This window comes from Brachycentrus maculatus, unplaced genomic scaffold, assembly GCF_059751285.1.
Source record: "Brachycentrus maculatus isolate JH-2025_06_01 unplaced genomic scaffold, ASM5975128v1 h1tg000090l, whole genome shotgun sequence".
Lineage (NCBI taxonomy): Eukaryota > Metazoa > Arthropoda > Insecta > Trichoptera > Brachycentridae > Brachycentrus > Brachycentrus maculatus.
In genome coordinates, this window is record NW_028280844.1 from 650499 (window position 1) to 665301 (window position 14803).

At 33.4% G+C, this 14803-nt stretch overlaps 1 protein-coding gene across 1 annotated transcript; it reads right to left on the minus strand.

Moving 5' to 3' along the window:
* Window positions 1-6508: 6508 nt before the first annotated feature.
* On the minus strand, window positions 6509-13826 carry LOC148310639 (uncharacterized). The gene has a single exon (XM_088258044.1). The coding sequence runs from the start codon at window positions 13398-13400 to the stop codon at window positions 6687-6689; it is 6714 nt and encodes a 2237-aa protein (XP_088114170.1). The 5' UTR covers window positions 13401-13826; the 3' UTR covers window positions 6509-6686.
* Between the last annotated feature and the right edge of the window lie 977 nt (window positions 13827-14803).

Here is a 14803-nt window from a genome sequence, read left to right on the forward strand (position 1 = left end):
TATATATATATATATATATATATATATATATATATATATATATGTGTGTGTGTGTGTGTGTGTGTACTGAATAAGAAATGCAGGTAGAAGTAGTAGTAGTAATAGTATAACTACTCGTATATTTCAAAACCTATACGTCTTATCAAAATTAAATACCATTTTGTAGAGTTTTCTATTAGGATCATTTTGGCCTGAATAGTTTTTATTTAGCTCTGACTGTTTTTGTGAAATTCAGCGGGCAAAGGGAAAAACCCGAGTAGGAACTTTGGGAGTGGTAGGAACAGAATATAAAAATTAAAAAAAATACTGTTAACCTAAAATATAGTTTATTTGCTTGTTTTAAAAGTCTTAACCGATTCTATTAGGATTCCCAGATAACCCTAAGCTAGACAACATATGAGCGCATCCCGGAATCGTTTTCGACTCCCGGAATTTAAATCACAAGCAAACATTTTTCGTGTTCGTTTTTCTTTTAACAGACAACACTGAGGAATTAGATTTTTTTTGAGTAAATAAAAAAAAACATACTGAAAAACGCCCATGTGTTGACTGTAGAAGAATTCATTAAAATAGTATTTACTTAGTACCTACCTTGAAATATATTTTAAATTTTATATTGCTCATGACTTTTTACCAGCATGTAGATAGGTATGCATACTCAACATTATCGTATATTAAATCAACAGTAATGTGAGCATTACAATTTATTACAGCAGCGATTCCCAACCTTTTTTGGCTCACCACTTGGTAGTACATCACACTTCATTGTACCACTTCGTAAAAATTATTGTATTTCGAGAAATTTGTTATTCTACTTGCATTACAAATTGTAAAGGGTGACTATATTTACCATAACTCAATTTATTATAGTCAAAAAACAATAAGAAAGGTTTTATTTTTTTCTGATAAAAATGAGACATTTGAACTATATATGTATATATTTCATGACATATGAACTATATATATTTCACATTTTTTTAAATAATAGATGCAAAAAGTAATTTTGAGCAACAATTTTTTGTTAAAAAAAAGTATGCATAATTAAATCATTATTTGTATAAACAAAATGTGATGCGCCGCACATATTTTTTTCCTAAAATTTACACACTGTGGGTACATATGAACAACTGTACTGCATATTATTAATTAAAATGATCAAAAATTAAGGAAAAATACAAAAGTTTACATGATATTTTTAAGTCTGATTTTTTTTATTTATTTTATGTTTGCCATTACTAAATGGTAGCCTGGAGGGAAAGCCATTACTAAACGGTAGCCTGGAGGGAAAGAGAGGGAGAGGAAGATCCCCCACACGATGGACCGATCAAATTAAGGCAGCAGCAGGCACCTCAGTGGTTGGAGCGCTACGTGCAGCGCAGTCAAGGGATAACTGGAGAAGAGTCATTGCTTCTGCAAGGGTCACAACCCTCAGCAATGAGGATTAAGACGGAGAAGAAGAAGAATTACTAAATATTTTTCGCGCACCACAGGTTGGTAACCGCTGTATTACAGCATACTAAATTACCTCATATGCATCCAAGTACTCGTAATAATAATTTTTAGCGGTATTGTGTCTGCTGATGCGACGAAATTTTGTTAGGTCAAATAATTATTTGTTAATTCTCAATAAAAGGTACCGTTACATATACTGTATGGAGGTATTTTAATATTTTGTAACATCATAAAATTAACCTATTATGACTGGTTTTCATCGTTTTGACCTGCATCACACGTTAATTATTTATAAAACTATTTATGGTCGTATAATATGGATACTTATATCACATATAAAAAATAAAATAAAAAACATTACGGTATATTTTTCTTTGGGGGCTTGTTTTATTAAGGCCCAGTATTCGTTGAGTCACAACTTAATTTTCTCTAAATCCAGATAATGATAATGATAATGTTTTTTTTTTCAAACACTGTTTTTGCATTGAAAAAAGAAGTTTTTCTTTGAAATAATTATATGGTTTTTAAAATAAAGGAGTTCTTGAAAGGTTAGGAGTTAATTAATTTTTATTTTTTTAAATTATATACCTACATGTTTTCTTAAAGACATTAAATATGTGATCCACATTCTTTAAAAAAATGCGTGGAAAGACGTGTTACCTCTACGGCGGCCGGCCGGTGATTGAATTCTGTGTTGCGTTGTATCCCCTTAAAGAATAATGCCATTTACAGGGAAGTATGAATTAAGATATGATGCGTAAAATGAGAGAAATAACTCAATAATACAACATTTTGAGTGTGTCCGAATACTTGTTCACAAATCTGGATTATCTCCAATTATAGGAGTTATTTTTCATATTATTTTTTTGACATCTCATCAAAGATGAAGAAAAATATGAAAGTCTGGGCATTTACGGGGCTTACGACCGTCATAGGTTGGTTTAAGTGATCACTTACACACGTGTAACATTCTCCAATTCTGCCCATATTTGACAACCACACTACTCAAATACTTAGAACTTCTATATATGTATATTGTTCAAATTCCAAACATATTGCTTGAATTCACTAGAGACATCGATGGTGAGATGAAAGAAGCTTTTTATTGAGCGGATATTTTTTCTTCATCATCTATGTTGAGATATCAAAAAATAGTAAAAAATATAACTCCTAATTGGAGATAATCCAGATTTGTGAACAAGTATTTGGACATACTCAGAAGGTTTTGTTTTTTAAAGATAAATATAACAAAAAAAGGATGTAAAAAGAACTCCACCGACTAGACACACATAATGGCTTGATGGACCTCTTCCTACTACTACTACTACCGTCACGCGGGGGTAGGCAGAGAGGATGGAACGCCACACTCTTCTGTCCTGACATACACTCCTCGCCTCCTTCACATCCATGCATCTAGCCATACATGCCCTCCGATTACGCAGACTTTTCACACTGCCATATTTTAGGTTCTGATTGATCTGATCGTGCCAAGTCTTTTTCGGTCGTCCTCGTTCTGTTTTCCTTCTCACATTCGCCACATATATTTTCTTAGTCATTCTCTCGCTATCCATTCGCTCCACATGTCCATACCACCGTAAAGAACTCTTCCTAATAATTTCAATTATTCCTCGTTCAGCCTAACATTCCTTTCTTATACTGTATCTTCGTTTTTAATTCTGTAATACAATGGTTTTCCACACATTCGTCTGAGGGAGCACATTTCAACAGTTTTCACTCTAAGAATTTTTTTAATGAATGCATACAGTATATGTATTTATATGTATGTACATCGTTAAAAATAAATGTCAAAAAAAAAATAGTTACTCAAAGGGGGCAATACAGGTCGGTGGAGGAAATCATCACCAAACAACTCGAAACAGTACTACCCGAACACTGCTCGGGTTAGTCAATAAAAACAAATCCATAAATATATTTGGCTCGGGCAAATCAATACCACCATGTTGGAATACGATTTGCCCGAGCAGCACTCAGACTCATCGATGCAACACAAACTCCTTGCCCGAGTCAAGCTCGGGATAAACTGGGGTTAATTGTTATTTATTTTTAATAATAATATATTGACACATTTTCATATAAATACGTACATATATATCGTAGTCATACAGGAGAAAGTGACCAAGTGCATTGTTTTACATAAACGTGATCATTGACTATTTGCTATCTTACTAGCTTAATATTGCCCTGAAAAAATTCCAAAGGATTTTAAACTTGGAAGTATAATATATTGACTAGATAAAAATGACTAACTGCATTGGTGTTTATTTTCTTGCCAAGCAATAGTGACTTAAGTGGCCCTCCTGAACATTTTAGGTTTTGGAAGTTGGTCACTTTCTCCTGGATGACTACGATATGTGTATATATATATATATATATATATATATATATATATATATATATATATATATATATATATATATAATATATATATATTTATGGAAATGAATAAAGTATTACTAAATTTAACATTACTTCTATTCAGAAACAAGTACTTTTTTTAAATTTTTCATTAGTAACATTACTTTCCTAACAATACAGATCATATATATTCGTTATAAATAAAAGTCCAGAAGTAGTTTATTCATCAACACAACATATCTACATTAATAGAGTTTATAACAGGGGTACAGTGGGTCTGTAATGAATACTATATATATGTTGAAAAGAGAATTTACTCCTATTTGAGAAAATTCAAATATGTACTAAATTTTGATTGGTGTCATGAATTTACTGTACAATATGGTTTAAAATGTTTAAGTTATTAAAAAATGTTAAAGAAGGATGAAAGTAGACTGAATGCAGTCAAAATGCAATCTCTCAGAGAAATATGCGTAAAAACGACGTATGATAGATGTTCGAATAGTTAAATAAGAAAAGAATGCAAAGCTGAGATAAGCATTATCGACAAAATTAAGAAAAGTGTGTTGAGATGGTTTGGACATGTGGAACGAATGAGTGAGAAAAGAACTGTAAAACAAATTTATGAGGCTAATGTAGTTTGAAAAAGGAGCGGAGGAAGACCGAGAAAAACTTGGCACAATCAGGTATATCAAATACTTGAAAGTGGTCAGGTTAGGAGCCGAAATGATCAGCGGTATGTAAAAGGGGATGCGTGAACGTGAAAGAGGTGAAGAATGTTTGCAAAGACAGAGTGGTGTGGCGTTCTATTATCTTTGTCTATCCCTGCGAGGAAGCGTCATGATGGTTAGTTAGTTAGTTTAAGTTTTTAGAAATACAAGTTCAGGAATGAAGTTAAATTTGCACACATTTTATATATCTACAACCACAAAAAAAAATTTAATCAATGTTTTACTAAGTAAATATCAATATTTCTTAAAATCCACTGAGACTGTATTTTCAAATAGTGTTTGAAAATGATGCGGAATGCATCGAAACACGTGTCACAGTGGATTTTAAGAAATAGTGGTAATTACTTAGTAAAACATTAATTAAAAATGGATAGATTTTAACACAAAGTGACTGCCGAATCAATTTATGAAATTTTTTAATAATATTACCTTAAGGGAACTTCATATAGAAGTAAATATTGCCTTGTTTGTTAGCAATACCATATTCAAAATTCCAAATAAAATAAAAAGTAAATATACTGAGTAATTTAATCACTTAAGAAAAAAGTGGACCTCGAAAGTCAACTCCATGAACAGACTGGAAGCATTTGAGATGTGGCTCCATCGACAAATGCTTAGAATTCCCTGGACAGACATGGTTACCAATACCAAAGTCCTGAGGCGAGCTACAGTTGACAGGGAGCTGCTGTCAACTGTCAAGGTTCGGGAGACTGCATATCTGGGTCTTGTGCTGCGCGGGGAGAAACACCACCAACTCCAACTAATATTGAAGGGGAAAATTGAAGCACACTGAGAGCCCAGTAGGAGGTAGATGTCCTGGCTGCGAATCATAAGGAGTGGACCGGCATCCCAAGTGTGGAGAAGCTGTTCCAAGCAGCGCAGGACAGGGACAGACTCGCCGAGATGATTGGCAGCCTTTGGGGACGTGAAGAAGAATAAAAAATACCAATAGAACAATACGAAGTAATCAAAATGGATAGAAAATAATTACAAAAAACGAGCTTTAAACAGTGAGTAAAAAATTTATTAATTTATAGTATAAAATATTTTAAAAATATACATATGTAATACAATTTATTGCTTATTATTATATTATTACTAAACTGATAAAGGTACATTTTTTTATATATTTAAATACATTTCTATGACCGCAGTGACCTATGCACCAAGAGGAAAAAAAGAAGACAAATTTTAGGCTGAAATAGATTTTCATAAACACACATATCGCTCACTCCTTTCAACGTCATAAATAAAAAATAGTCAATTTTAAACTCAATATTTACCCGCTACAGGGCAGAAAGTGTTTTTTTTTGCATTTTGAAGAAAAGGTATTGTTTAATAATTTTTTAAAATATACTATATATTTTTCAAATGGAGCGAAAACATTCAGGTTTTACCTAAAAAGATCTGTTTCACAGTAAAAAGTTCAAAAAGTAGCTTGATATTTATTCTTAATACATTTTCTTATATTTATAAACTTTAAAACGATCTCCTGAAAAATCAAGTTTTTTTATATATGACGTTGTTGAAAGGAGTGAGCGATATACATATATATATATATATATATATATATATATATATATATATATATATATATATATATATATATATATATATATATTATCTCCGCCCCCGTAGTGTAATGGTCAGCACGCTCGGCTACCGTTCTGGAGGTCCCGGGTTCGATTCCCAAGGGGGGTAAAATAAATAAAAGTGATTTTTTCACTGTCATATTTATTCAATATTACCCTGGACTGGTACCTGAAGCGGAGGGCTGATCACCTTTCCTTCATGTGTAAACGATCAAGATAACACTGCGTTTATATGACGCAGTGCCCTATGCACCATTGGGTGAGGATAAGGGTTTTATTATTATATTATATATTTATATATATATATATATATATATATACATATATATATATATATATATATATATATATATATATATATATATATATATATATATATATATTGTCATTGCGATGCCAGCAGCAAATATTCAACAATGTAATAAAGTAAACACAAAATAATTTTTTAATAAGTTATGGAGACATTGGCATTGGGTTGACAATGTTTTGGAGGCCTTTTTGTAATGAACGATTTACTCAGAGGATTAGTTTTTAATTACTCAGAATCCGGTGGTAAATCTTCCGGATTTTCGATTAATTCACTTGGATCATGACCATAGAGAACCCCATCTTTTTCTATTGCTTCAAAAATATCATCTAGAAAATGCTTATTTTCAGAGCCCAATATTTTTTTTCTTTGATAAACACTTTCCTTGTGCATTTTCATCGCATTCAAGAATTTCCGTTGGGTGAAATAAAGAGATGATATGCAAGTTTGAGTCCTCACAGTGTCAATATGTTTGGATCCGAGGACTTTTTTCTGTAAAGCTAAAACCTGTTCATAGATTTTCAGAGCATCATCTGCTTGGCCTTTCACTAGAAGTACAGAAGCCATATTACAGTGTGCTCTCATAGTATCGGAGTGTGTTGACCCCAATACTTTTTGCCTTGCGATGTAGACTTTTTGATAAATACTGTACGCTTCATCTAACTTTCCGAGGTTGGATAGTACCATCGCTTTATTGTTATATTCCACGAGGGTAGAGGGATGCTGACTCCCATATAATTCAAAATAATGTCTACAAGTTTCTTCACTTATTTTCAGAGCATCTTCATATCTTTTCAAGGCATCGAGAGTAAGTACAGCACGACTTTTGGCATCGTATAAATCTTCATTATTCTCACCTAGAATTTCTGTCAGCTTGGGGATAATTTGGTCTAGAATTTCCCAAGACTCCTGGTGTCTTTCTAGCCTATGCAATACTAAGGCAATATCGCTTTTCGTCACTAAGGTAGGCTCTCTATTTGGCCCGAAAATTTTTATTTGCTTATGAAGAACTTCTTTCCATAACAATAAAGCTTCTGAATATTTTGATTGCTTATACAATATTCCAGCAATCTTTTGCTTTATATATAAAGTTTTTGGATTATCTTCTCCTAGAAGTTCAGTCCTTTCTTTTACAGCATTTTCCAATAGGCATAAAGCTTGCGGGTAATTTTCTTTCAAACACATTGCATGCACCATTCTTAGAGTTAAAGAAATGTTTTTTTGCAGAATTTCCATTAATAAGTTTTCTTGAGGAAACCCGCAATTAATAGCTACAACTTCGAGCGTATCGCCATTAACATTTTTAGTATTTAGCACAGCCTTGATGATGTCAGTATCTTTAATTTTCTTTAAATCTTCAATTACATTTATGTCCCACTCTTGTACTTTTTGGAAGGATCGTTTTACTAGATTCAATAAATCAATAATATTTCTAAAATTATGCTCAGTAGCATAATCAAGCGATGTTTTTCCGTGTTCATTTTTAGCATCAAATACGACACCAGCTTTTAGAAGAGATATGACAATTCCTAAGTGGGAATATCGAGATGCGTAATGAAGCGGGGTACACTTTTCCTTTCCTACAGCATTCGGATTAGCTCCTTTCATGAGTAAAATATTACAAATCTCCTCATAGCCTTTCCAAGAAGCCAAATTTAAAAGAGTGGAGCTCTTTACACACTTTGCATTGACAATAACATCTTTGTTTTCTATTATTTTTTTTACCAAGGGGACATTATTAGATTTCACAGCTTTAAATAGGAATTTTACAGTCTCAAATTGATTTCTAATATTTTCATCGTTAGATAAATCTTGAGGTTTCCTGTGATATTTATCTAAAGAGTTATATATAGCACCACACTGTAAAAGAGTTTTAATAACATCGGTGCTTCCTTGTTGGACAGCAACATGAACAGGCCGCATGCTATTAAAATCTACAGCGTCGATATTGGAACCGTTTTCTATCAAACACTTTACTACGTCAAGGTGACCTCCTTCTGCGGCATAAAATAATGGAGAAGAACCATTTTCATCGTGCTCATCCACGCTGGAACCATTCATTATGAAGTACTGAACTACAGTTTTGTAACCCGAGCGAGCTGCAATATGTATCGGTTTCAATCCAGATTCATTTTTGGTATTAACATCACATTCTCCACTTTCTCTCAAGAATTTGATCATTTCTATGTTTCCAGATTGCGAAGCAATGTGTACCAGTAAACTGGTATTGCATTTCATTTTACCTTCAAATTCAAACATTATTTTAACATTTTCGATCATACCAAAATGAACTGCGATTTCCAATGGCGTTCCATTTTTATCATGCTTGACATCAGGCTTAGCTCCCCAAAGCAGTAGACTCTTCACAATGTCAGAACAATTGTTGGCAGCTGCTTCATGCAGCAGAAACAAATATTCTGGGTCGGCATTGATCTTAGTGTTTTGTAAAAGGACATCTACAAACTCTTTGTGACCATATTTAACAGCAATAAATAGAGGTGTAATAGTCCCGCAGCGTAAATCAACAGAGACTCCCTTTTTGATAAGCTCTTTGCCAATATTCCAATCTCCACTAGTGGCTGCTAAGTGTAGCAAGCCTAAACCATCATGGTTTTTTATATCGAGGTTAATACATTTATTACTTAATAAAGACATGGTGACAAATCTGTGTCCTTTTGAAATAGCAGCTATTAAGGGCTGCCCTCCATTCGCATTTACATCGGCTCCTTTTGTTAATAAAATATCTACTATTTCCTTATTGTTGTGTTCGGCTGCACTATATAATGCGAGAGAGAGATCCATTTTTGTTGAATTTTTATTTATTTCCTTATTTAATAATATTTTAACTACAGATTTGTGATTACCTTGGGCCGCCAGATATAAGGGAGTTTCACCAGTTAACGTTTTAGAATTTACATCGGCCTTCTTGAGGACTAGTGCTTTAACAGCTTCACTATGGCCTAAAAATGATGCTATGTGTAATGGAGTACGGTGGTTGAATCGATTCTCTGCATTAACATCTGCATTATATATAATTAAAAGGTTTATAATATTCTCATTGTTGGATTGTTCCACAGCCCTATGCAGTGGTGTATATCCATTAACATCTAAAGTGTGAACATCCGCCCCCCCTTTTAATAAAGCTTCTGTAACATCTTGGTGACCTTCTCGAGAGCAACAGTGAAGCGGAGTAAGATCTTTAAAGGCTACTGCATTAATATCGGCTTTTTCCTTAAGCAGTAGCTCAACTGTATCTTTATTACCACAATCTGCTGCTATGTGCAAGGGAGTCAGGCGTTGCAAATTTCTACAATTTACATTTAATCCTTCATTTATCAATAACTTTAGTATATCATTATGGCCTCGTTCCGCACTAAGATGTAAAGCTGACGAACCTAATATACTTGTACACTTCAAATAGGCACCGCGCTCCAATAGAACTGATACAATGTCTTTATGACCTTCCCTCGCCGCATACAACAGTGGAGTAAGGCCATCGCGTCTCACAGCATTGACGTTAGCGCCGGCATTGATCAAGAGATCCACAATTCTTTTATGTCCATTTGACACAGCCATGTGTAAGGGAGTATGGTTGAATTTTGTGTCGCATACATTTACGGAGGCACCCTTTTCTAATAAATACTTTACTATATCCTCGCGCCCAGTTTCTACAGCATACCATAATGGGGTGCAAACACAAGATGTAGCATTTACATCAGCACCACTGTCAACTAAAGCTTTTACAACAAGTGTGTGACCTTGGAATGCAGCTAAATGCAAGGGACTGGCTCTCAGCGCTGTCTTAGCGTTAACATTAGCATTATTAGCTATTAAGAACAATACTACATCTAACTGCCCATAGTCAGAAGCAACATGTAAAGAGGTAAATCCACCGTTCACTTCGTTACTGTCAACACTGACATCATTCTGAAGTAAAAGTTGAACTATTTTCAAATAATTTTTTCTCGCTGCAAAATGGACAGGAGACTCTCCTCCAATTTCTTTAATGGCAGTATCTGCTCCGAGAGATAAAAGCACTTGAACAGTTTTTTCGTGCCCTTTTATCGCAGCCAAATGTAAAGGAGTCTGTCCAAAATAATCTTGCTCATCAATCAATAAGCCAACGTCATCAACAAAAAACTGGACAATATTTTCCCTGCCATAATTGGCAGCAATATGCAACGGAGTCTGCCCATTAATATCGTGGACATTGGGACTTATATTGTTTTTCACCAGAAATTGAACAGTTTCCAAACTTGATCCTTGGGCAGCAAGATGGACTAAGGTTGACAAATCACAGGTTCTAGAATACATATCAGCCCCTTTTTTTAATGTATTCACAATATCTTCTATACTTCCGTCAATCACAGCAGTGAACATTTTCTGTTGATTCTGGATGACATTTAAATTTGAATAATATTTTTCCTCTATTTCTTTTATATTACGAGTTACAACATAACCCAACTTACTATTTTTTGTAATGAGGTTTTCAGTGAGTTCCATGGCATTGATGACCATGGCGGTGAATGAACCATTGTGAAGTATATCAACAAAAGCATTTCCGTGAGCCAGGTAGTTGCGCAGGCATCTTCCAGTTAAAAGTGGAATCTCATCATCAAGAATAAGCACATTATTAGGCAAACAATCAGCTTCTTTTAACAAGTTCAGGATATCCAACATTAAAATTTCAATTATCAATTCTTTACTGTCCCTTCTTGTATCAGGGTTTAATAGACTTATCCGACGAAAGGAACTAAACAACGGAATATTATTCATTTCTTTTGATTCCGAAAGCACCTTTGATTTGCTACTACGAAGAAAATCACTCAAAATCTCCTTAAGTTCTGTGTTTTTTTGCTTAAGTTGACTCTCAAAGTTTTGAGCTACATACATTTTCATAGCTAAATTCTTCTTCTTGACATCAACATCAATTTTACAGCAATTGGCTAGTTGGATCTTAAACTCATTTATCCATTTGATATTGCTTTTCTCATAGGAAGCGATTTTGAGGACTTTCACTACAAGGAATTGTATTTTCATATCCACTTCAATAGATATTCTGCATTTCACACTATGATGGAACAGCATTAATAAGAAAATCAATTTCTTTAATATATTGCCATCATTTAAAGAAGAGTCTAATGTCAAATTTTCCAGCATTTTATTAGCAGTGTATTTCATACCTCTTATAATATTGTTATTAGAATTATTATCAGTGCTAAAATGATGAATTGTTTTAGACAAATTTTTTAAAAAATGTAATCCACTAATATACTTGCTTCTCAAATCATTTTGGTGTTTTTGAAAATTACCAACAACTTTATAGATATCAGAGAGCAACTTCAACTCCAATGGTGTTTTCTCATCAATTATACTACTTACTTCTTCAATAAGGCTCTTTATTGCCTGATGATCTGTTGATTCATTTATTGTTTTACTAAATAGATTAATATTATTTAATTTAATAGCAAATTTACAAATATCATCTACACTATCACATTTTATTACTTGAGCCAATAATAAACGAACTTTATTTAAGATTTTTGAGTCAATTATTTCATTGATTAATATTCCAATTGCTTTAACGTCCTTCTGAATTTTGGAATATAAAAGGTTATAATATTCAGTTCCTTCCATTTCAAAAAAGTTAGGGTGAGATAAAGAGTTACGTATGTCTTTAAAAAGTTGCTGCGTTTCTTTAGGCAGGGAAAGTAACAATAGATCATGCATGGAAAGAGAAAGCTTAGGGGTTTCCAAAGAACTCTTAAGATTTTCTCCAATTATTTGCAGCGCTCTGGTAATGATGAGTTGTCCATTTCTGGTTCCGCTGACAGTCTCTTGAATCACATCAATCGAGTTTTTCATTATTTGAAGGGAATATACATCTCGCATCTCTTCAAAATCATCGTACAAGTCTTGCAGTAATGGATACTTGTCCAAGATAGACGCTTTCACTTGTGCTCGATCTTTGCTTGTCCGAATGGGCTTATTGGAGTTTGTGGTTCCAATATTTAATAGTAAATTTTCTACAGGTTGCGAAAAATTATTCAACTTATTTAATATATTTTCTTTGTCTATAAGAAAACAATTTAAAGGGCTATTCTTAGTTTGTATCATCACAGAGTGTACTAAACAAAATTCCATTTCTTCCCACGGAACTGAAGTATAAGTAGGTACCAACTGCTTTAGTAAAATAATATTTCTCGTCACAAATTTGATAATAAACAGAAACTTTTCATCTGCAGGATTATGAGAGTATTCATTTATTAGGTATCTTATTTTCTCTAAAAGCAGTTTTAACCTTTCCTTTATATCAGAAATGGAAGGCTGCTTTATTGTTCGAGTATTGGAAAAAAAGCGATGGTCGAATAGTTTGCGGTTTACCAAAAAATCCATTTCGTCCGAGAGGAGGACATTCTTCAATTTCAATTCTTTATAAGAATCAGCGAGAAAACGATCCAAGTCCTGAGAGCCATCTGGCCAGTGAGATATCAGTAAATTAAAAAGGTGTACATTGCTCGAACGAATAGCATAATATAATGCATTATGGCCTTCATGGTCATCTATGGACAGGGCGAGTATCGGGTCTATGTCTCCACAGTTACTGAGGAAATATTGTAAAATGTCAATTCTTTGTAGTTTACAAGCCAGATTGACAAATCTCACTAATTTGGAATGGTCAGAGACACTGTAATATGAGTTATGAACACATGGCGATACACTGCTCACCCACTCGAGGACTTGACATAGTGTCTTCACGCCGGCAGCATCGCCTTTAATAACACCATCCTCTATCTTTTTAAATAATTGGGCGTGTATTTCCTGTACACTAGCCTCACTGCAATGTTTGTATGCGTTGAGAAAATCATCCTTAGATTTTGTTTGAAAATTTAATAATACGTTTTCACTGTTTTTGGATTTATTTTTCTTCTTGAATTTCATTGTCACTGTGAATGATTAATCTTATTTAACATATTTATAACATGCTTAGCTTTAAAAATATACGTTACATGTAATAATTTTTTGTCAAGCGAAAATTATAGGAAATTTTAATACTTTAAAATTATTAGTCATCTGTATCTTGATGGTCAAATAGAATGGTGTTGCGATTTTGAACACTTTGAAACGAAAACAAAACATTCATATCACTATTCATATGTATTTCTTTGGCTTTTTAGTTTCCGCTCTGTACAACGCCGCACAAACTACAACAAAAATTCAACTGCATTCGATATACGATTACGAAGTAATTGAAGAAGTGAACAAATAAGATGTGAATAAATTTAGTTCTCAGAAACAAGGACTAACTAATTTGTATACTCAGAAACGACAAATAAACCACCGCAAAAATATACTCAAGGTCAAAGATTCGCAACTATTCTCAATCTGTGAACTCAAATTATAATTGAAATGTGAGTAAATATTAACTAAATATGAGAGTAAATCATCCATATTTATTTTGACCTGTTGGGAATCGAGACCGGGACCTCCAGCGCGGTAGCCAAATGCACTGACCACTACACTACGGAGGCAGACACAATTTATGTCAATTGGTTAATTCAAGATTTATTTACCCTAATTTGGTTTATTAAAATTTATTATTAGTTTTTTAAATGTCCGCCTTCGTAGTGTAGTGGTTGGTGCGTTTGTGTACTATGGTGAAGATCTCGGGTTCGATTGCCAAAGGGGAGGGGGGGGGGCAAATTAATTATTAGTGAATTTATAATCCAAAATTATTTATTTACCCTGGACTGGTACCTAAAGCGCGGGATTGATCATCTTATCTTCAGCTAATTAATTATCAATGTTGCACTGCGTCGATGCGATGTAGTGCCCTATGGACCATTTTGGTTTGGATAAGGGTTTGAAAAAGTGTAATTCTAGTGGGATATTGCCGATAAATCTGGGATACCGTTTTAAAGGTATTGAGTATTTTAACCGTATTTTACGATTCTAATGATGTTACTATAAATGTATCACAAATACAGAAAATTAAGAATATAAAAAAATACATTTTGTGTATTTAAAGCATTGATAACTTTGTGGGATGGTAGTAAAACAGTTTCCTTATCATCCATTGTTCACTTTGTGTAATACCACTTTTATAAACACTTATTCGTGACTGCCTGTTTCAGAAAATCATTCCATCTCAGGTTCAAATTATTACGATTTATTAATGACGGAATGATTTTCCTAAACCGGTAGTCACGAATAAATATTTATAAAAGTAGTATTAAATAAAGTGAACAATGGATGACAAAGAGAGTGTTTTACATATCAAAATAAATTTTAAATTTCGAATTTCAGTTAAAAAAAAGGGACATTATGAAATGGCTCGCGACGGC

Bases quoted from the DNA above. Each gene is read 5' to 3' on its own strand.
- LOC148310639 (XM_088258044.1), bottom strand. From the start codon at position 13,400: ATGAAATTCAAGAAGAAAAATAAATCCAAAAACAGTGAAAACGTATTA.